At 38.4% G+C, this 24,862-nt stretch overlaps 1 protein-coding gene across 3 annotated transcripts in view; it reads left to right on the top strand.

The window, feature by feature from the left end:
* Positions 1 to 24,862, top strand: part of zdhhc20b (zDHHC palmitoyltransferase 20b) — a 93,586-nt gene that overhangs the window by 45,915 nt on the left and 22,809 nt on the right. For 2 of the 3 annotated variants that reach the window (XM_073043707.1, XM_073043709.1), the window contains 5 exons: positions 4,957 to 4,989; positions 8,859 to 8,979; positions 17,990 to 18,025; positions 23,786 to 23,918; positions 24,183 to 24,309. In XM_073043707.1, coding sequence (XP_072899808.1) covers positions 4,957 to 4,989; positions 8,859 to 8,979; positions 17,990 to 18,025; positions 23,786 to 23,918; positions 24,183 to 24,309 — 450 coding nt within the window. The remainder of the gene's footprint in view (positions 1 to 4,956; positions 4,990 to 8,858; positions 8,980 to 17,989; positions 18,026 to 23,785; positions 23,919 to 24,182; positions 24,310 to 24,862) is intronic. The other variant, XM_073043708.1, reaches the window with a different exon arrangement.

The raw sequence follows: 24,862 nt of genomic DNA, 5'->3' as shown, positions 1-24,862 counted from the left end.
ATAATGGTTTCCAAACGTTTTCAAATTCTCCTGCCCTTCTGGTTATGTAAGTCAGTCTCTTCGATATAATACAAGATGCCATCTCCTTCACCCATACATGTATGGAAGGTAAATCCATTTTTCTCCAAGATAAAGCTATCATCCTCCTGGCCTGTAGGAGTCCAAAGTCAATTAAAGTTGACTGTTTTGGACTAACAGTAAAGTTCTTTGGATATATACCTAGTACACACATTTTTGCTTGGTGAGGCACCTTTACTCCAACAATCTCAGATATAGTCTGAACAAATGTTTTCCAGTATTTTTTTAATTTTAGACAGTCCCATACACAGTGAAACAGAGTACCCTTTTCTTCTAAACATTTAACACAAGTGTCCAGGATATCAGGGGTCCAATGGGATTGACTGGGGTAATGTAAGTTCTCATTAAACATTTATATTGTAATAGCTTCATTCTCGTATTAATTGATTGTTTTTGGGCTTTTAAGCATGCCATTTCCCACTCAGTTTCTTGTATGTCCTCTTGAACATCCACCCTCCATGCCTCCAGCCTGTCAATGGTGGACTCCTTATCATATGACATCAATGCTGTATAGAATAAAGAAATCTAACTCCTCCCCTTTAGGTTTAGAAGTGTAAGATTTTTAAGATGTGATAGTGGTGGTTCAGATATTAAATGTTTATATTTTGATAATATGAAATGTCTCCGTTGCAAATATTTAAAAATGTGTTTTTTAGGAATATGGTATGTCTGACACAATTGATCAAATGTGATCAGATTACCATTCATATAAAAGTCCTCTATTTTCTGCACACCTTTGTCTGCCCAGATTCTGAAACCACCGTCTGCTCTTCCTGCCCTGAAGTATGTATTGCTCCATATTGAGGAGAAACGAGAGATGGGAGGAGTATCTTTAATATGCTGATATGCTTTATACCAGATGTCAATAGTATTTTTGAGGAAAGGGTTCTCGGTTGTTCTTTTCAGATTTCTTGGGTCTGCAGAGTATAGATAGAGCTTTAATGGGAGGTTCAGTACTGATGCCTGTTCAATATTCACCCAGGCTGGAAGGGCCTCCATTGAGAAATAAAACATTGCAGAACATAACTAAGTAGACCAATAATACCATTTCAGGTTGGGGAGCCATAGCCCTCCCCTTTCATAAGGCAGGTATAGCAACCTAAGTCTCAGTCTCAATTTTTTTATTATTCCAAATGAATTTACTAAAAATACTATTAAGCTTATCAAAAAATGATTTTGGTAGTGGGAGAGGAAGTGATTGAAAAAGGTATAGAGATTTTGGTAATATATTCATTTTAATCATGTTTATACATATTGATATGGGCGTTGTTATCCATCGATCCAACGTCTCTTTCACTTTATCCACCAGTGGGTCATAGTTTGTTTTCTACAGGATAAATTCTTAATTTTGAACAAAAGGGATGCACAAACTGGGGAGGAAATCGTGAAGTTTATCTGGTACTTCAAATAATTCCATTCATCTTGCAGATTTAAGTGAAGATAGTTGTACTGCTTCACTTTATTAAACAGATTTTAAAAAAATAGAATAGATTAATCAACAGAGTAATATTAATTAATTTAGACATCCACTTTCATTGGTGGACTGTATACTGTATTTAACTAATGCATAAAATTCTTGATTATGGTTGTAAAATTAAAAGACCAGTGATGGGACTGTTTGTGTATTAATGATTGGGACAGTTACAATTTTTCATTTGTTGGTTATGCTTAAACTAATATTTCTTAAAGAAGATCAGATGTACAATATCTAAATATTTATATCTTCTTTCAAGTATTCCCTGACAAATTTAATAGAAATATTCATATATTTTTCATAAAATTTGGTGAAATACCCCATAGTTTCTAATTGGAAAGTTTCAAAACATTTCAGATTGTTTAGTTTTTTAGTTTTAAATTGTGGCCCATGTTTCCCTTTTAAATTTGTGTTAATCTATTAAATAATAATAAGCTAAAGAAATATTTTGGTAATTGTCACAGCTCATTTCTGTTGTCAAACATTGCACAGACAAGCTAAGTTATATCTTTACATACCTAAAAGGAATAGAATCAGGAGGTTGATTCTGGCAGTGACTTGATCATCTCAAATTCATTCTGCTGTAAAGTAAATCCTTTGTTTAATAAGTGTGGACAACCTTGACCACCATAATATCTACCTCTGATGTGCACTTCTAAAGGCACCAAGTTGCATTACCTCTTGGATGTATGTGGAGCTTATCTCTACAGTTATCCACTATTTAAGGGAGAAATATCTTAGAACTGCCGTACCAAGAGAAAAGGTCATTACAGCACTTTAAGTTATCTTGTAGCAAAGTTGACACTTGTGTGACTTTGCCATTAATGTATCTGTTATGTGTGATTATGCACAAAGCCCAGCAATTCTATCCCTGCTGCATTGACTGAAAGTGGTCAGCTGCCTTGGGTTGTGCTTTCTCAATGCCGTTATTCACAGAACATCTTTAAACTCTAAATCTTGATGTATGACTGACTTGTCATTGCATGGAATATTTGTCAAATAGCTGCTATCTGACAGACTGGATAGCAGTTACAAGAAACGTACAGCTAATACTGGAAATTTGAATAAAAGAAACATCAAGCAATTTACATCCATAACTGGAATAAACAAGTTAACAGTGTATCAACACACACAAAATGCTGAAGGAATACAGCAAGTCATGCTGCATTTATGGAAATGATTAAACAGTCAATATTTCGAGTCATTAGAACTGGAAACGAAGAGGGAAGATGCCAGTATAGAAAGGTGGGTGGAGGGGAAGGAGTTCAGGCTAGAAGGTGATGGGTGAAGGCAGGTGGGTGAGGGAGAGTAGATGAAGAAAGAAGCTGAGAGGTGGTAGGTGGAAAAGGTAAAGGGCTGGAGAAGAAGGAATCTGATAGGAGAGGAGAGTGGACCGTGGAAAAAAAGGGAAGAAAGAGGGGCACTGGGGCAGGTGTTTGGTAGGTGAGTAAAAGATACAAGAAGAGGGCCTGAGTGGGGAAATGAAGAACGGGGAGGGGGGCAAATTACCAGAAGTTAGAGAAATTGATGTTCATGCCATCAGGTTGAAGGCTACCAAGACAGAATATAAGGTGTTGCTCCTCCAGTCTCATGGCAGAAGAGGAGGCCATGTCAGAATAGGAATGGGGATTGAAATTGAAATGGTTGGCCACCGGGAAATCCTGCTTTTTGTAGATGGAATGGAGATGCTCAACAATGCAGTCCTCCAATCTATGTCAGGTCTCACCAATGTCGAGAAGGCCACATCGGGAGCACCAGATGCAGTAGATAGCCCCCAACAGATTTGCAGGTGAAGTGTTGCCTCACCTGGAAGGACTATTTTGGGCCCTGTATGCAGGTGAGGGAGGAGGTGAATGGGCAGTTGTTGCATTTCTGCTGCTTGCAGGCGCATGCCAGGAGGGAGCTTGGTAGGGAGGGGAAAATGGACAAAGGAATCAGGGAGGGATTGATTCCAGCAAAGAGTCGGGGGAGGGACAAGTAAAGAAGTGCATGGTGTTAGGGTCCCATTGAAACAGGCTTAAGTTGCAGACAATGATGTCTTGGATGCAGACACTCATGGGGTAGTGGGTGAGGACAAGAGGAACTCTATCCCTGTTAAGGCAGCGGAAAGATCGGATGAACGCGGATTTCCAGGGAATGAAGGAGATGCGGGTGAGGACAGCATCAATAGTGGAGGGGGGGAAATTCTGTTCTTTGAAGAAGGAGAAGACCTTTAATGTTCTGGAAAGGAACGCCTCATTCTGAGAACAGATGTGGCAGTGTGAAAGAACTGACCAAAGGGAATGGCATTTTTACAGGAGGCAGGATGGGAAGAGGTACAGTCATGGGTTTCAGTAAGTTTATAGACAGTTGTTCCCAGAGATGGAAACAGATGTCAGAAATGGACCAAGTGAATTTAAGGGCATGTGAAGTTGGAGGCAAGGTTGATGAAATTGATGAACTCAGCGTGGATGTATGAATCAGTACCAATGCAGGCACCAATGTAGCACATGAAGAGTTCGGGAACATTATCGGGGAAGGCTTGGAACATGGACTGTTCCATGTAGTCACTGAAAAGGCAGGCATAGCTGGGGCCCACGCAGGTGTCCGTGGCTACACATAGAGTTTGGAGAAAGTGCATCCAAATAGGATAAGTTACAGACTAATAGCATTTAAAAGGAAAGGGTGAGGAACGGAACTGTTTTTCCGCAGCTCCTAATTCCACTTGGTCTGTTCCGTTTTACATGTTTTTCATATGCAGTTTTGATCTTTATTTCCTGAATGGCCATAGTTCACTGCCTGTCAGTTACTTTGATCCACTTTGGAAGTAAATGCATATCCAATTTCTCTTTGTTTTGCCATTATGTTACTCAAAACTATTACAAAGAAAGTATTGATGCAAATAAGGATAAAACATGAAAGATAAATATTCTGCATTGTATCTTGAGTTTATCACATTTAAATCCTAAACTGCAACATGCTGACAGACAGTGCTTGTTGATTGCTTGTGATCTGAATCATCAGCTTAGGAATTGGTCTATTTTTGGAAAGTTATCTGAATTTGCCCCATATTAACTTTTTTGAAGATCGAAATACTGAAAGCTCAAAATCTTCATTTGTTGCAATGGTAAACAGCCAAAATAAGCATTGTTAAAATTTGTAGAAGATGAAGTCATAAAATAAAAATATCACAGTGTCACATAAACTAATTCAAATGCTGTGCACTATTTAGTCACAAAACCATATTTAAGTCATTCTTGGTGCAGCATCCTGGCCCAAAACACAAACCATCCCTTTGCTCCATTTTCCAGCATTTGTAGTATCTTGAATCTTGGATCAAACTATTATTTTGCTGAATTAAAGAATAAGAAATGTTGATTTTGTTCCTTTTCCTAATTTTTATCCTAATTATTTTCTTAATATAGGTGCGTATTAAAAATGGATCATCATTGTCCTTGGTATGTTATACCAAACAGTAAATATTTTAATTATAAAGTAACAGAACAATGTAATTGTGGTATTATTTAACTCTGCAGCTTCATTTCAATGTTAAGTGCTGAATGTTTACAAATTTTAAAATAATTTACAATTTCTAGGAAGCAAAGGTAAAAAATTTTAATACTTTAAAGTTAGGTCTTTATTCTTTAGAGCGTAGAAGGTTGAGGGGGTCTTGATAGAGGTATTTAAAATTATGAGGGGATAGATAGAGTTGACGTGGATAGGCTTTTTCCATTGAGAGTAGGGGAGATTCAAACAAGAGGACATGAGCTGAGAGTTAGGGGGCAAAAGTTTAGAGGTAACACAAGGGGGAATTACTTTACTCAGAGTGGTAGCTGTGTGGAACGAGCTTCCAGTAGAAGTGGTAGAGGCAGGTTCGATATTGTCATTTTTTTTAAAAATTGGATAGATATATGGACAGGAAAGGAATGGAGGGTTATATGGTTACATGGTAACTGTTTCATACTTTTTATAGGTATAGTCATAAGCTGGTGCTTTTGGAACAGAAATTGCTGAGTTGAAAAGCTTACATTTTTATGATAAAAATGTAACGTAACTTTTCTGAAATAGAATTGAGATGCTATTTATTTTTTTTAAAGTACAAAGTTCAGTGGAGAAGTAGTTTCATTCTATATCATGGGACACTGATGAGTTGAGTGAACTCTTTTTAAGTTGTGAAGGGGCAGAAACATGCCCAAAGAGTCTCGGTAAACACGAGGAAATCTGCAGATGCTGGAAGTTCAAGCAATACACACAAAATGCTGGTGGAACGCAGCAGGCCAGACAACATCTATAGGGAGAAGCACTGTCGACGTTTCGGGCCGAGACCCTTCGTCAGGACTAACTGAAAGGAAAGATAGTAAGAGATTTGAAAGTAGGAGGGGAGGGGAAAATGTGAAATGATAGGAGAAGACCGGAGGGGGTGGGGTGAAGCTGAGAGCCAGGCAGGTGATTGGCAAAAGTGATATAGAGCTAGAGAAGGGAAAGGATCATGGGACAGGAGGCCTAGGGAGAAAGAAAGGGGGAGGGGAGCACCAGAGGGAGATGGAGAACAGGCAGAGTGATGGGCAGAGAGAGAGAAAAAAACTAAATATATCAGGGATGGGGTAAGAAGGGGAGGGGCATTAACGGAAGTTAGAGAAGTCAATGTTCATGCCATCAGGTTGGAGGCTACCCAGTCGGTATATAAGGTGTTGTTCCTCCAACCTGAGTGTAGCTTCATCTTGACAGTAGAGGAGGCCATGGATAGACATATCAGAATGGAAATGGGACGTGGAATTAAAATGTGTGGCCACTGAGAAATCCTGCTTTTTCTGGCGGACAGAGCATAGGTGTTCAGCGAAACCGTCTCCCAGTCTGCGACGCGTCTCACCAATATATAAAAGGCCACACCGGGAGCACCGGACGCAGTATACCACAACAGCCGACTCACAGGTGAAGTGTCACCTCACCTGGAAGGACTGTCTGGGGCCCTGAATGGTGGTGAGGGAAGAAGTGTAAGGGCAGGTGTAGCACTTGTTCCACTTGCAAGGATAAGTGCCAGGAGAGAGATCGGTGGGAAGGGATGGGGGGATGAATGGACAAGGGAGTCGCTTAGGGAACGATCCCTGCGGAAAGCAGAAAGAGGTGGGGAGGGGAAGATGTGCTTGGTAGTGGGGTCCCATTGGAGGTGGCAGAAGTTACGGAGAATTATACGTTGGATCCGGAGGTTGGTGGGATGGTGAGCTTAATGATTTTAAGTTCCCTGGCCCCCACCTCCTTATTTTCACCATGGACGTCCAGTCCCTATATACCTCCATCCCCCACCAGGACGGTCTCAAAGCTCTCCGCTTCTTTTTGGATTCCAGACCTAACCAATTCCCCTCTACCACCACTCTCCTCCGTCTAGCCAAATTAGTTCTTACTCTCAATAATTTCTCCTTTGGCTCCTCCCACTTCCTCCAAACCAAAGGTGTAGCCATGGGCACCCGCATGGGTCCCAGTTATGCCTGCCTTTTTGTTGGCTTTGTGGAACAGTCCATGTTCCAAGTCTATACAGGTATCTGTCCCCCTCTTTTCCTTCGCTACATTGACGACTGCATTGGCGCTGCCTCCTGCACGCATGCTGAGCTCGTTGACTTCATTAACTTTGCCTCCAACTTTCACCCTGCCCTCAAATTTACCTGGGCTATTTCTGACACCTCCCTCCCCTTTCTTGATCTTTCTGTCTCCATCTCTGGAGACGGCCTATCTAGTGATATCTACTATAAGCCTACAGACTCTCACAGCTATTCCTCTTCCCACCCTGTCTCTTGCAAAAATGCTATCCCTTTCTCACAATTCCTCCCTCTCCACCGCATCTGCTCTCAGGATGAGGCTTTTCATTCTAGGATGAAGGAGATGTCTTTCTTTTTTAAACAAAGGGACGTCCCTTCTTCGACCATCAACTCTGCTCTGAAACGCACCTCTCCCATTTCCCACACATCTGCCCTCACCCCATCCACCCACCACCCCACTCTGGATAGGGTTCCCCTTGTCCTCACCTACCACCCCACCAGCCTCCGGATCCAACGTATAATTCTCCATAACTTCTGCCACCTCCAATGGGACCCCACTACCAAGCACATCTTTCCCTCCCCACCTCTTTCTGCTTTCCGCAGGGATCACTCCCTACGCGACTCCCTTGTCCATTCATCCCCCCATCCCTTCCCACCGATCTCCCTCCTGGCACTTATCCTTGTAAGCAGAACAAGTGCTACACCTGCCCTTACACTTCCTCCCTCACCACCATTCAGGGCCCCAGACAGTCCTTCCAGGTGAGGCGACACTTCACCTGTGAGTCGGCTGGTGTGGTATACTGCGTCCGGTGCTCCCGGTGTGGCCTTTTATATATTGGTGAGACCTGACGCAGACTGGGAGACTGTTTCGCTGAACACCTACGCTCTGTCCGCCAGAGAAAGCAGGATCTCCCAGTGGCCACACATTTTAATTCCACGTCCCATTTCCATTCTGATATGTCTATCCATGGCCTCCTCTACTGTCAAGATGAAGCCACACTCAGGTTGGAGGAACAACACCTTATATACCGGCTGGGTAGCCTGCAACCTGATGGCATGAACATTGACTTCTCTAACCTCCGTTAATGCCCCTTTCCTTCTTACCCCATCCCTGATATATTTAGTTTTTCTTTCTCTCTCTGCCCATCACTCTGCCTGTTCTCCATCTCCCTCTGGTGCTCCCCTCCCCCTTTCTTTCTCCCTAGGCCTCCTGTCCCATGATCCTTTCCCTTCTCTAGCTCTGTATCACTTTTGCCAATCACTTGTCTGGCTCTCAGCTTCACCCCACCCCCTCCGGTCTTCTCCTATCATTTCACATCTTCCCCTCCCCCTCCTACTTTCAAATCTCTTACTATCTTTCCTTTCAGTTAGTCCTGACGAAGGGTCTCGGCCCGAAACGTTGGCAGTGCTTCTCCCTATAGATGCTGCCTGGCCTGCTGCGTTCCACCAGCATTTTGTGTGTGTTGCAAAGAGTCTTGGTAGTAGCTTTGGGAAATAAATGGCTACTGTGGAGTGGTATTCCTAAAGGGGGGGGGGGGAACTGTAACCTCTCTTTCTGACATCAGCTCCAGAGTTCCTTCATTCTTTTCGCAGTAATGATGCTAACAGCAAGGTTTCCCAATCATCAAAGATAATTTGATTTGGTAGACTAAAAACACATATGGGGTACAGATGATGTCATTAGACCAAGCATCTTACTAATTTACATGAAAGATTGGATAATGTAACATTTTGAAAAGAGTTGGTATGTAGGCATCTATCACCTAATAATGCATATTTTTATTTCTCCTCAGGGTGAATAACTGTGTGGGATTTTCGAACTACAAATTTTTTATGCTATTTTTAGCATATTCTCTGTTATATTGTTTATTCATTGCAGCAACAGTACTACAATATTTCATCAAGTTTTGGACAGTAAGTTCAATTTTATCATTGCATCTTTTCTTTTTAAAGAAGAATGTGTTCAAATTTCATTTTGAAGTTTTTTCTTTGTTTAAAAGTATCTAAGATGCATTTAAACCTTGATTTTAAAAAAACTGTACGTCATGAGCCACAGAGGATTCTGCTGAGGTAGAAACAGGCATCACAATCTCAAAATAAGAAATTGGCCATTCAAAATTGACAAAGAAAATTTCTCCCAGAAGAAATGACCCTCACCCAGAGGGTCACAAATCTTTGGAATTGTTTACCCAGGAGAGACGTGGAATCACAGTTTGGTCAATATTGAGTTTGAAAGGTTGTGACTATTAAAAGAATCATGAGATATCGCTTTATGAAAAATTACTCTGTTTGAATTGTACTGCAGTCTCAATTTGAAATCTGTGAAATTGTATTTAATATGCAAGGTATTAATCTAAAATATCTTTGGTACTTTGGTATTCAGAAAAAGATGGTGCTGACTGAAATATATTTCAAATTTTGTACACAGTACTTGTGATGTGCACTTCAAGCTCTTGTTCAGAATAAATTTATATCTGTTTTAACAGTATACCTGCCTTCATGTCAGTAAGTACGGGTATTATGCTAGTATGTATGTTATTTCCTTTTTCGTTTATCTGTCATACTTAAGATGAACAATTTCTGATAAACTGCAGATGGTTTAGTGCATAGTAAAAGGTCAAAATTAATTTATTATCAAAGTACATATGTCACCATATACAACTGTGAGTTTCATTTTTTGCATGCATACACAATAAATCCATAATAGAATAATAGTCATAATAGAATCAATGAAAGAACACACTAATTTAGGCATTTAATCAGTGTGCAAAAGATGACGAATTATGAAAATACAGAAACAAAGAAATAGTAATAAATAAGCAATAAATGTTGAGAGCAGGAGATGGAGTCCTTGAAAGTGAGTCCATTGATTGTAGGACCATTTCAATGATGAGGCAAGTGAAGTTATCCCTTTTGGTTCAAGAGCCCTATGATTGAGGGGTAATAACTGTTCTTGAACCTGATGGTGTGGGTCCTGAGGCTTCTGTACCACCTTCATGAAGGCAGCAACTAGAAGAGAACATGTCCTGGGTGGTGGGGGTCTCTGTTGATGGATGCTGCTTTCCTGTGACAATATTTCATATAGATGTACTCAATGGTAGGGAGGGCTTTACTTTTGATGGACTGGGCAGTATCTACTATTTTTCAAGGCCATTGATATTTCTGTTTTAGGCTGTGATGCAGCCAGTCAATATACTCTCTATTACACATCTATAGAAGTTTGTCAAAGTTTAAAATGTCATGCCAAAATTTTGCAAACTCCAAAGGAAGTAGAGGCGCTGCTATGCTTTCTTCATAATTATATTTGCGTGTGGGCCAAGGACTGGTGCTCCAAAATAATAACACCAAGGAATTTTATGTCAGTGACCCTCCCCAACTCTGAGGCTGTAATCGGCCTCTGGTTTCCTCCTCCCAAAGTCAATGATCAGCTCCTTGATCTTGCTGACGTTTAGTAAGAGGTTGTTGTTATGACACCACTCAGCCAGATTTTCTATCTTCCTTCTATATGCTAATTCATGTGAATTGAAGCTTTAATGACCTGCATTGTGTAAAACCAGCCAGGAAGGAAATTCCTTTGTACTTATTGCAGTTTTCTGTTTGTCATTTCTCCTGATTCCTTTGAACTTCCTGTGCACTCATCCAAGTATTTGAAAGGAAATGGTTCCAAGGCTTTATGTAACCCTTATTGTTAAAATTAGTTTGTGTATTAAAAGTGAATGACACCACCTTTGATGTCTTCAGCTGTAACACCAATTGCAAATAAAGGTTGGAGATTCACAGTGAGCATAAAGTTGAATCGTTTCCAATTTCCAATATGAAAATTCAAAAGTTTTCAAATTGGTATCTTTGCTATTTGGAAACTCAGGATAATAGAGTCAAAGAAAATACAGCCCAGTCTGAAGCTGCCCAATCAATCTATATGTCAAAATGCCTTTTAAGCATTGTAACTACACTGACTTTACCACTTTCACTGGCAGGGCTATCCATTTTTTCCTCATAATTCAAGCCCTCTAGATTAGTAACTTCCTTGTGAGTCTTTTCTCTGCCCTTCCCAGTTTAATGTCATTCTTCAGAGACAAACAGAACAGAGTACAGTCTCAGCAACATCTTGTACTGCTATAACATGTCATCCCATGTCTTGTACTCAGTGCCCTGAATGATGTAGGCAATAATGCCAAACATATACTTCATCACCTTGTCTACCTGCATCACCACTTTCAGAGATCTAAGCACTCGCAGCACTAAATCTTTCTGTCCTACAACACTTTCCAGGGCTCTGCCATTTTCAGTACTTCCCAAAATGTAACACTTTACACTTGCCTACATTCCATTCCATCTACCGTTCCTTGATCCACTTTCCCACTTGATAATAATTTAGTTTCAATCATTGATGACCACCTTCACTGTCCACCTAACCACTAATTTTGGACTCATCCACATTTACTAGCCATACCAACCAAACTACATTCTCATCCAAATCATAGATGACTAACAACAGTGGACCAAGCACTAAACTATGGTAATTGGTCCTATGGACACTTAAAAGTCACTTGCTCTGCAATGGGAGGTTGAGTGTTGCTACGTAAATATTGCATGACAAAACTTTCCTGGGCACAATTAATAAATTCTTCCCTATCTGAACCCTTGAGATGAGAGCTGATGTGTAAATTAGCTTTAATCATAGCCATATTATGATATGAAAATATCAGTTAGCAAATTAGTGATGATGAATTTACCTGTTTTTCTACTAAAGGACATGTATTTTAAGTTTAAAGCTTTTCTTGCTTAGGTCTTTGAGCAGTTTGTTTTGTGAAATTTCCATGTTATAGCTTTAAGTCACAAATGTTAGCATTCTAATACTTTATATAATAATGGATTTAAGAACTGTATGTGAAATTATCTCCTAAGTATTTCACTGTTGTAAAAAGCATAGCATAGCTTGTTCTCCACATCTCAGTCTCTGATGCAAAACAGATGAAATGACTTCAAAAACGGTCTCTATTTTCTGTATCAGTTGGGAAATGGTGCCATCTCAACTGGATATTTTAGTTTTGTTAACATTTATTATTCATTTTCAGTATTAACAGCCAGTGAATTATTTTGTTGTGTTTTAATTAAATACCTTAAACTTGAAGATTATAAATGAGATTACCCTTGCCTTGTCCATTTACAGTTAAGTGAAAACTTCAGTTTAAAAATGTATATAAATGTAGACATTATGGCTATTAGGTACTATCTATAGCTCATCATTTTTAGTGTGAATTTCTCTTTGAACTTTGTGTCAACCTTTCCATTGTTATTTATCTGTATCTTCATTTCAGTATTGTTTCTGATGTAATGTCTTCATGTGTTTGTGATCTCCTAGCATCTAAGTTTTGTACTAAATATTTAAAGCTATAAAATTCATTATTGCCTGATGTATTACCATGTGAGGACAGTGAGGTTTTCTTATAATTGCTTATAATCTAAAATCAGTGATGTTTAATGTTATGCAATGACTAATCTGTTAGCCTTTTTACTATTTAAAATAGTCATTGCATAATCTGAGTTACCATCCTGTGTAATTCAAAAAATCACAAAGCATTCAGCTTAAGTATCTTTACAAATTTGAGGTTTTGTTAAAGTTATTAACATATATTTATTACTAGAAGGGTAGGTGATTGTGTTTGGATTGGTGACCTCAGTATGAATCATCCAGGAGAATAATTTACTGATTAATATGGGATAGGCCTCATTCGTGGATATGCTGTTTGGCAATAATCCTTCAGTGCCAATCTTCCACAGTAACATTAGCTTGCAGCATGCCATCTATAAACATTTTCAAAAGAAACAATAGAAATGATAACCCACATCCAGATTTTAATCAAGAATAAGGACATACAGTGTACTTCAGTGATACTCAGTATGGTACATACATGTTGTTACTCCTAATCTAACTTTATAAGGTCACTTTTTTATATTTTGTTCAAAACTACCTTTCTTTAAAACAAGAAGTGAAGAATGTATTTTTCTGTCTAATATATCAATATCATTCTATCAGGAGGATATGTGCTGTATTCTCTTAATTAAATTGTTATTATGAAAATGCCTATTGGTGGAAAGATTTTGTTTAATCTCAATAAGCATGCAAAAGTTTCCAGCAAACTTTTGTTAAAATTCTTTTATAAACCTTTCTTCCAGAATTACCTCAGCAGAAAATAAAATGAGGAAGAAATCAAATATTTAAATATTTTGAATATCATATAAAAATAAACTTCTATAAATATTTTGCTCATTTTCTGAAATAGAAACTTACTGATCAACCGTATTGATCAGCTCTGCAGAATTGTAAGATGGCTTGAATAATGACTGGCAAATTTTCAGTAAATTAAAACAGAAACTTACTCTAAACAAATAAATGGTCAATTAATTTGAGTAATTCACAAGGTTGCCATCTAATTTTCAAAAGCTATAAAATAAAATGTTGTCCTCAGTGAAGGAATGTGGACTTGTAAAATTGAAGACAGCCACCATAAAATTTCAAACAATATTTTCAGTTAACCCTGAATCAAATATTTTTTTTCCATTTTTTGCATGCAGCTGTTATATTCCCTGTTTAACTAAATCTATTCTGAAACCGGTGAACACAGTTCCCAAATGAAACATAGAAAACCTACAGCACAATACAGGCCCTTCAGCCCACAAAGTTGTGCTGAAAATGTCCCTACCTTAGAAATTACTAGGCTTCCCATAGCCCACTATTTTTCTAAGCTCCATGTACCTATCCAAAAGTCTCTTAAAAGACCCTATCATATCCGCCTACACCACCGTTGCTAGCAGTCCATTCCACGCACTCACCTTCCTGCGTAAAAAATCTTACCCCTGACATCTCCTCTGTACCTAGTCCCCAACACCTTAACCCTGTCCTCTTGTGGCAACCATTTCAGCCCTGGGAAAAAGCCTCTCACATGATCAATGCCTCTCATCATCTTATACACCTCTATCAGGTCACCTCTCATCCTCCGTTACTCCAAGGAGAAAAGACCAAGTTCACTCAACCTGTTTTCATAATACGTGCTCTCCTATCCAGGCAACATCCTTGTAAATCTCCTCTGCACCCTTTCTATGGCTTCCACATCCTTCCTGTAGTGAGGCGACCAGAAGTGAGCACAGTACTCCAAGTGGGGTCTGACCAGGATCCTATATAACTGCAACATTACCTCTCGGCTCCTAAATTCAATTCCACGATTAGTGAAGGCCAATATACCATATGCTTTCTTAACTACAGAGTCAACCTGCGCAGCTGCTTTGAGCGTCCTTTGGAATCGGACCCCAAGATCCCTCTGATCCTCCACACTGCCAAGAGTCTTACCATTAAATCTGTATTCTGCCATCATATTTGACCTACCTAAGTGAATCACTTCACACTTATTCAGTTTGATATGGTACCAAGCAATTTAGATAACTGGGATCCATGTTCTGTGCTGGATCAGCTCTTGAGAATGACAAATATTAGCTCCATATGTTTGGGTAGATTATTGCATGGAGCAAAGGTGCATATATGGACTGAAAGTAAAGTTATGATGGAACTCTAATGTCATGCTGCATCATCAACTAGCCCTACTAACTAATGTCGAGTCGCTCACTTAAATGATGAGTAATTGAGTAAGGTATCAAAAGAATGCTGGTATTCTCAGAACCAGACACCAGCTTAACAGTGCATACAATAGATTGACATGTCAACCGAGGTTTTGTTTTATGAAACATGTAGCATTCTTAGCTCTGAAGAAAAGCTCTGGAGGTCTGCTTTTGACTTTGACAGCTCTTCAGCTGATCACATCAATCCAAATTTTTTCCAAAGTATCTTATTTATCTTGACTAATGTTTCCTTCATTATTTCCAAAAAGGCTATAACTTGTATTCTGCAGTCCTCATTATCATCGGTGCATGACTTCAGCTTATTTGCCATGTGTTCCTATAGCGTTGTGCATCAGATATTAGTCCTCAGTCTTGTAGCAGCAGAAATTGTGAGTGTCACCTGTTTGATTTATGCTTTTTAAAATACTTAGTAATACAGTCTATTTTGAGTATGCCACACCAACTCCTCCCTGTTCGGCAGTATAATTTCATTGCATTTATTGTAACGTCAGTAATCAGTTGTCAGATTTCATAAGTTAATTGATATACAAATGGTATATCTAAATATTCTCATTTTTGGTAATGGATTATTACATTAGAGTGGTGTAGCATATCCACTAATGTCTTTTGTGTCTTTTTCTGTATATCACACCAAAACATTCTTGTTAATTTTATTTGATAGTCAAAATATTTACTTTTTGAATGTGGCATTGAAGCTTATTTCAAATTCAATATAAATAGAAAAAGACATAATTAGATTTGCACGCATGCACTATTTAAAATAAATTAGATACATTTATGCTACAAATACTAATTCATGTTTTCAGAAATAGCTGTATTGCTTCAGGTCACCAGAGACATTCTCTAAATTTTAATGATCAAGTTGCAAAAGTAAATGACAATATCATCAACACTGCAGATGTCAGGGCGACATAGGCTGGTAAAGTATGATGGCATAAGGCAGATAAAGTTTAATATAGTTTTGGAAGGAAAAATTATGAGAGGAAGAATAATTTCCCAAGTTGCAGAACATTCACAAATGTTTGAAGTTGTGAATGGAATACATTTTTTTTTTAATTATTGTGAATCCGTGGTTATATAAACAAAGGTACAGAGCAAAAATATAAATGTAGTTATTGTTAAACCTTTTATAAGTTGCTATCCATTCCTAGGCATCACAATTCAGAAAAGAGTTCAAGGCCGTGGAGGGGCTGCATAGACAATTTATTAATTTACAAGTATTTCACTATAATAAAGTCTAGGCTTTACCATCAATGAAAAGCAAAATCTTCTTCTCAGAAATGTAACAAAAAACAATCTGCAGTGTACCAGTTTTTGTGTTTTGGTTGGTATTGTTCATTTTAATTTAATTCCATATCAAGCTAGAATCAATTAGTACAATGTCAGTTCAAGGCTGTACTCTCTAAATGACAAGCATATAGTTGAGAGATGGTTAGCTGTCACTTCAGTGAGAGGTGTAAGTCTTAGGTCATATCTGCTCTCTCCTAAAGAGTGAAAGCAGAACATTTTGGCAGTATCTTTGGATCATGTTGCCTTTTGACCTTTCAAAGATTGTATGATTGACACTATGCAAACCAAGGCATAAGAAAATATCTTCTTAAAATTAAAGATGATGTTAGTGAGCTTCACTGATTGAAGTACCACACAAATTCACATTAAACTGGATAACCTGTGTGGGTTTTTCTATGTTAATTTCAATTTTGATTCCTGGACTAGAAAAGTGGGCATTGGGAACCGGGTTCAATTCATCATATTTTCACCTGATTCAATTCTCTTTAATGCTGACCACATATAGTTAAGTCTGATATTCCAATGTTTATTGAGGAATTATAAGACCATGAGATGTAGCAGCAGAATTAAGCCATTTGGTCCATTGAGCCTGCTCCACTATTCAATCATGGCTGATCCTATTTTCCAGTCAGCTTCAGTCGCCGGCCTCCTCCCCGTAACCTTTGATGCTGTGTCCATTCAAGAACCTATTAAGCACTTCCTTAAATACACTCAATGACCTGGCCTCCACAGCTGCCTGTAGTAGTAATAAATTCCACAAATTCACAACCCCCTGGCTAAAGAAATTTAACTGCATCTTTGTTTTATCCTGAGGCTGTGCCCTCTTGTCCTAGACTCCCCCATCATGGAAAACATCCTTTCCACATCTACTCTGTCTAGGCCTTTCAACATTTGAAAGATTTCAATATGATTCCCCCTCATTCTTCTAAGCTCCAGGAAGTACAGAGCCAGAGCTATCAAACATTCCTTGTATGATGACCCTTTCATTCCCGGAATCATCCTTGTGAATCTTCTATGAACCTTCTCCAATGCCAACACTTCTTTTCTATTATCCAAATCATAGATATACAGCATAAAAAGAAGCAGCCCTACACCAACCCCTGTGGAACAGCACTAGTCACTGGCAGCCAACCAGAAAAGGATCCTTTTATTTCCACTTGCCTCCTACCAATCAGCCACTGCTCTAACCATAACAGTAACTTTCCTGTAATGCCATGGGCTCTTAACTTGGTAAGCAGCCTCAAGTGTAGCACCTTGTCAAAGGCCTTCTGAAAGTCCAAGTATACAACATCCACTGCATCCTCTTTATCTATCCTACATGCAATCTCCTCAAATAATTCCAACAGGTTTGCCAGGCAAGATTTTCTCTTAAGGAAACCATGCTGACTTTATCCTATCTTGTCCTGTGTCACTAAGTGCTCCAGAACCTCATCCTTAACAATTTGCTCCAACATCTTCCCAACCACTGAGGTCAGGCAATATATTGTCAAGTGTCCTGTGTTTCCTGAAGTTGCAATTGTTCTTGTGATTCAGGTAGAAATTTAGATTCTGCTGTGCCGTATTGAAAATTCTTATGTGCTTTATTGAAATCAAACATGTAAAAGTTTGAACTGTTTGAACATCTAATTTACTGTCTGTGACCCTCTCAAGATAGAGGTCCTGAAGAGACAATGAATGGAATATTACCTGAAAGTGCAGTTTGAAACACAATTATTTACACAAAGAAAAAATATACATATAGAAATGTTGATTTGCTGTTTCTGTGGTTATTTCATATTTTATTTCTTGCATGTGTAGGAGCAAATGAATCCTACTTCCTAAAACAGGTGACACAATAGATGGCTCAATTTTCAGATATGTTTATGTACAAATAGAATGTTGTACACAAACAACTTCATGATTTCCCCATCCCATTCCCGTCCATGGCTATTTGCATGGTACATGAATCAATTAATTAATCTAGTTTTCATTAAAGTGTGTCTTTATTTGTATATAGCTTTGTCGCAGGAAATCATCAGTGAATTGCCCTAAGGTAAAATACCATTGCATTCCTTATTTGGTGTACTTTGGTATTGAAATGCAGTGTGTTTGGCTTTGATATTATTACAATTGCAAAAGGTATATTATTTTTCGTAATTCAGTGTATATTTTTCATGTTTTAAATTAATTATACTGATTCCCCTAAGAATTTCCAGCAAGCAGATATCTGTGTCTCAGCATGTCTTGAAATTTTGACTTGAACCTTTCCCTTTGCACGGGGAAAGATAGAAGCCCAATATGAATAAGAAATCAGATGTCAGTGCATCTTACTGCCTGCTCTATTGTGACAGTAACTATTGAGTTCCGTGGCAGAGCAGTGACGTAGTGAAGAGAAGGATCAGATACACTTGCTCTGTACACCAGGATCACGTGCAGATAGAGTGCAGCAGCTTTTTGATTTGTTTCACTTTTTAATAATATTTTAATATATTCTTAATTAAATTGTTTTATAAATTATTTCTTTAAGGTAACAGTATCAGTTGTATTTTAATTCTCATGAGTGTAAAGTTTTCAAAAATACTTTCCAAAACTATACAGTTAAAGCATAAGGGAAGTAAGTTTGCTTTCTGTCATGCCCAAGTAACTGGTTGAATGATGAGTCTTCCTTTCAGTAGATACTTTTGAAGCATACTTTCATTTTACACTTGAGTTGTAAAGCAATTATATGGCTGGTGATGTGCTTATAGGGAGAATTTGATGGATGGGTATGAAAACCTTAGGTGACTGTAATAAAATTGGCATTTGCTCAGTTCTGTCTTACTGATAAATAATTGCAGGTTTAGGTTTTCTGTGTGTGCTCTGTCAAAAGCACAGGTCCTGGATTTAATAACAGATTCAAAGCAGTTTTATCAGTTTGTTTTGCTGGAACACATGTGAAATTCAGACAATGCCACCAGGTCTGTGATAGTTCATGCCAACACAAATTTTTTTTAAACATTATTGGGTTGCAAGAGCCTCAAGTTCAATAATGTATTATGGGGTTGTTATACTCAAAACAGTTAGATTTATAGCATAAAATCAGTTATATTATGTATTTGTACACAGGATTTTCTTTGTACTCTGGTAACATTAGCAAATTAAAAGTAACATTAGCAAATTTGCTGATGACACAAAGCTGGGTGGCAGTGTGAAATGTCAGGAGGATGTTATGAGAATGCAGGGTGACTTGGACAGGTTGGGTGAGTGGGCAAATGTATGGCAGATGCAGTTTAATGTGGATAAATGTGAGGTTATCCACTTTGGTGGCAAGAACAGGAAGGCAGATTACTATCTAAATGGAGTCAAGTTAGGAAAAGGGGAAGTACAACGAGATCTAGGTGTTCTTGTACATCAGTCAATGAAAGCAAGCATGCAGGTACAGCAGGCAGTGAAGAAAGCTAATGGCATGCTGGCTTTTATAACAAGAGGAATTGAGTATAGGAGTAAAGAGGTCCTTCTGCAGCTGTACATGGCCCTGGTGAGACCCCACCTGGAGTATTGTGTGCAGTTTTGGTCTCCAAATTTGAGGAAGGACATTCTTGCTATTGAGGGAGTGCAGCGTAGGTTCACAAGGTTAATTCCTGGAATGGCGGGACTGTCATATGTTGAAAGATTGGAGCGACTGGGTTTGTATACACTGGAATTTAGAAGGATGAGAGGGGATCTGATTGAAACATATAAGATTATTAAGGGATTGGACACACTGGAGGAAAGAAGCATGTTCCAGCTGATGGGTGAGTCCAGAACTAGAGGCCACAGTTTAAGAATAAGGGGTAGGCCATTTAGAACAGAGATGCAGAAAGACTTTTTCACCCAGCGAGTGCTGGATATGTGGAATGCTCTGCCCCAGAAGGCAGTGGAGGCCAAGTCTCTGGATGCATTCAAGAGAGAGTTAGATAGAGCTCTTATAGATAGTGGGGTCAAGGGATATGGGGAGAGGGCAGGAACGGGGTACTGATTGTGTATGATCAGCCATGATCACAGTGAATGGTGGTGCTGGCTAGAAGGGCCAAATGGCCTACTCCTGCACCTACTGTCTATTGTCTATTGGTGTCATCAATCCACATGCAACACCAACTTTGCACTTGTGAAGTTATGGATAGTGTAAGTCATGCACAGGAAAACAACTGATAACATGCTCTCCAAATGTACTTTTTAAAGAGTCTTGTGCTTTGAAATGTTTTGCAAGTCTGGATAAATGCTGAGATCAAGATAGCATGTGATTCTTGTCTATTTTGGGTCCTTTATTTGTGCTGCTGCAGGAGAGAAGAAGAGAAACTGAACCTCGTGTCTTATTAGAGACTTATTCCTGCTTCTGACTGTCTAAAGAATATTGTATCAGTTTAAGAAGTTAATGATTAAAAAAAAGATGCTAGAAATCTGAAGTAAAAACAGAAAATACAAGAAATACGCAGCTGAAGCATTACTAATGAAGGGTTTTCTGTCTAAAACGTTAGTTCTTTTTCTCTTTCTACATATTAAGCCTGACCTGAGTGTTTCTGGCATTTTCTGTTTTTCCTTATTGTATTAAGAGATTTAGCTAACATTCCTAAGGCAGTGATAACTGAGACTGGTCTGTGTCTGGATTGCTCTGCCTGAAATTCTGAATTATTCTTGGCAATGCCAGATCTCTCAACTTGTGCTTAATCCTGTCTGTTTGACACCACAGGTATTCTTTATGCATAAAGGAGTAATAATAAAACTGAGATACAAATTAGAAATAGGACTACACCATCCACCCCTTCAAATTTACTTGAAGGTCTTGGCTGATCAGACTGTAGTCTCCATTTTGCATTCTGATTAACTTCTGACAGGGCACATGCAGTAACCTTTTCATCCCCTTGCTTATAGTGTATCTACCACTATCTTAAAAATAATCATGATTCTGCTTCTGTTGCCCTTCAAAAATCAGAATTCCAAAGACTTGAAACTTAGTTTTTTTTTAAAGAAATGTCTCTTAAATGCACAGTCCAAGATTCTCCTGCAAGGTAAGCATCTTCTCTGCCCTCCCTTTTGAGATCTCTCAGAACCTGGTGTTTCAATCAAGTTTTCTCAGAATCTTCTGTGAGCCTAACGCTGTCCAAGCTTTATTCATAAAACAACTATCCATTCTAGGTAAAATTTCCCATGTTTATGTTTCCAAAGCATTAATATATATTTTAATAAAGGCCAGCAAGCATTCTGATGTGCAAATTTACCAGGATTACTGGCTTTTTATCTCTGGGACAGATAGCAAGTAATCCTTATGATCAATGAAATGCATCAAGCAGAATTGCATGAAATGTTCCTCTTGATTGTTCATCCAGATGCACTGCACTGTCATTATAATTATTCTTTTGTACCAATTGAACAAAGGCCATCATCATTCCTGTCCTAATTGTGCTAGAGAGCAGAATTAAAACTCCAGCTTTTGGATCAATAACAGCCTCTTGGAGAATGATAATGATGAGCTTCCATGTCCAGAAAACTCAGATCGCTGTAGTATTTGTGTGCCTTTTATGTTTCTTGTATCAACCATGTCAAAATATGTGCACATGCAACAAGAAAGAGCAGAAGGGGAAGAGGATGAAGGTGGTAAATGCTAACAGAGATCCCTTAGAACTCAGTGATTTACTTTAGAAAATCACTCCTAAGTTTGGGGCTCAAACACAAAAATAGTTCTTGCCTAATTACAGCAAACATCTTAGAGATTTCATCATTTTCCTTTAATGTTCAATGGCATTGCTATTAAACATTTCCCAACAGAGACAACCTTGAGATTACAACTAATGAGAAAATTAGCAAAACCAAGCAAATTGTTACTATGAATGGAAAAACAAATTTAAGGCTGCATATGCATTAGTGAGGAACTAGACTCCCTAATTAGCTTGCTGAGCAGATTGAGAATGTGCACCCAACAGCCATCAGGTGTGATGGAATTAGAGTCCAGGGAATAAGTAGGCTTCAAATATAGTATCCTGAGGCATTGCTCCCCTGTATGTCCTAATTGATAGCAGGTTGGCTGCCAAGGACTAAGTTTTGATACCCCTGGTAGAGATATTTAAATCTGTTGAGTATTTTTTTAAATACTTTAAAAAATGAAAAGTATTAAAACATTCAAATCATTTTTAATGGGGTTGCCATAATGCATCTTTGAGTATGCCACATTTGTGGAATAACATTAGAAGTGAATCTTGCTTCAACTATTGCTGATCTACTGTTGGATTTAATAGAGCAGATAGGATCTGCTAGCTTCTGATCTTCAGCGCAATCAGAACACTGACTGCACATGTGTGAAAGTTGAAGACATTCTGAGCTCCACATGGCTGATGACCTACAACTTTCTTTGGACCACTATCCATCAGCCAGCATTATCAAAATATTACCACTTACATTAAAACAATCCTGAAAATTCAACAATATGCCAAATCCATCACTTGTCACTGGTTGTTATGCAGCTAATTCAGTGACATTCAGTATACTGCAAATGAGAGAGACTGGGACATGATAAAGTTTACTCTACAGTCAGCTGCTGCAATCTGCCACTGTGAGCTATCTTCTCTTGCAGTAGAAGAAGAAAGAGTGTTAGGAAATGTGTGGCAATGTAATGGTATGATGTGCCTGTCTGAGTGCTATGGGATTGTTTGTGTTGGCAGCTGCAGTTTGTTGCTGGTTCAATTTAAACATGTGAAGTTATTAAATTTCTTGTCTCTTGGAACTTGAGTCCTCTACTTTCTTGAGGGCATTGATATGTGTCCCTCATTTCTGCACTTGGAGGCTGGATGATCTCCTTACAGATGTGCATTCTCTTGTGTGTGCTACTGCTGCTGTTACTCTTGTAGGCATGACATCTAATCACACTGGTCAGTTTTGGTGGATGGGCAGAACTCTAGAGAATACTTCCTCTTAAGATTTGAAGATTTTTTTTAAAGTTGCATTTGCTGTATACCCAGGTATGTGCATGAGCTGTGTGCATGAAGCAGTAGAAAAGATTTTTCACAGATGCTGTACCTAAAGTATAGCTGTGAGGATAGCACACTAAACTTGGACTGTATTTTAGACTGGAAGGTGTTTCTTTGTGGAATAGGAGTTGCATAGGTCAAGAACAGTTCATGCAGAAGTCCTACAAATTTAATTGCAGGGCTCCTTTAAGTGCACTTACTAACCACAAGCAATCTGATTCACAGGTTAGGGGTCTTTTGGTTTCCAAAAGATTAAGGTTATGGGAGGAGTGGATTTGATCATGAAATTTGGATCAGGGAATTCCATTCACAAATACTGGGCAGAACAGTTGACGGTGGTTGAGGGGATGTTGGGAAAGAGCAAGAGGTAGTGGTCAGGAGACCAGGGGCCAGGCTGATTGTAATAATGGAAGAAATTTATTGCCTACCTTGGAGCTGGAAGAAACTCTACTGTCCTTTTTACCCTGTAAGTAGTATTGTAAATGTCATGGTGATCAGGTGGATTCAGAACTTCCCACTTGAATGACAGGTTAAAATGAAAGTCAGCAGGGTTGCTGTGATATTTGATGCAACCTGAAAAGATTGTCATTTTCTAGGAGAAAGCTACAGTTAATTTAAGTCTTTGGAAAACCAGTTAATGATCCAGGCCATTTGCTAACAAGTTATGTATTTCTGAAGACTTAACATTTTGCTTTTAAATAAATATAGAAAAGTTAGATTTAACCATACAAGTAGAGTGTTGAAAGAAAACTGTTAGAAAATTACTACATTAGCTTACTGTTAGTTATGTTTATAATTATTATGTGTAGCTGAAGTTATTTTTGCTTTTATAGGGTGATCTGCCAGATACACATGCAAAATTCCATGTCTTGTTTCTTTTCTTTGTGGCGGCAATGTTCTTCATCAGTTTACTGTCACTCTTCAGTTACCACTGCTGGCTGGTTAGCAAAAACAGGTCAACAATAGGTAAGAGTCTCTAATTACTCAAATAATCAAATCTAACTTCCAAAATGAAAAACACACAGCAATCATATTTTGCATTGCTGCTTCTTACGATTGATTTGGTCAAGAAAAGAGAATGCTAGCATTCTTTTTTGTGACTGACCAATTAATGTCAAGGACTTTCCACTTTAAATTTATGCAGCAGGATATCAGTCTACAAAAATATATTTTTGATTTGATGACAATATTGTACTGCTGTTAACCTGGCACTTTTATCACCCTCCCCAGAGGCTTTCCGAGCACCTGTTTTTCGAAATGGTCCTGACAAAAATGGATTTAGTCTTGGAGTTACCAAAAATATAAAACAGGTGTATGGTGATCAAGTAAAATATTGGCTGCTGCCTATTTTTACAAGGTATGTTTGGTTCAGAGAAAAACTAAGTACATGATCACTGATCAGAGATCATAGGGTTAACAAAATTCTTAAGTTGGTGGCAAGTTGAAAATCTGCTGAGTGAGAATTTTTTGCAGAATGGGAAAGACTTTAATTCATATATTCAAATGCATAAGTTTAATACATCCAATCAATTAATAAATTAGTCTTAATTCATTTAAAAAACAAATGAGATGAAGTTGTGTTGAAAACTAATTTCATCAGAGATGTCAATGTAGGAATGCACTGCCAATGGGAGTTTTGCAGAATAATATAATCCCAGATAACCACATCTCTGTTTGAAGTTTGCAATTCAAACTTTGAACCAAAGCTTTAACTGAAGTCAGAGGGATGGGTATTGAGATTTAGTCCGGAGAATCATTTCTACAGTTTGACACCAGAGATGATCACAATCTTCAGGCTAAAGAGGTGTGGTTAGTGGTCAGGTATTAAAGGGTGTGACATCAGCAGTTGCTCATTTATGAAGAACTGAGGTTGCCGTGGAGATTGCCAACCCAATTGTAATTTCCTCTGT

Source organism: Hemitrygon akajei, chromosome 4 (genome assembly GCF_048418815.1).
Source record: "Hemitrygon akajei chromosome 4, sHemAka1.3, whole genome shotgun sequence".
NCBI classification, from domain to species: Eukaryota; Metazoa; Chordata; class Chondrichthyes; order Myliobatiformes; family Dasyatidae; genus Hemitrygon; species Hemitrygon akajei.
The sequence above is the reverse complement of the archived record's forward strand: the minus strand, read 5'-3'. Positions and strand labels throughout refer to the sequence as shown.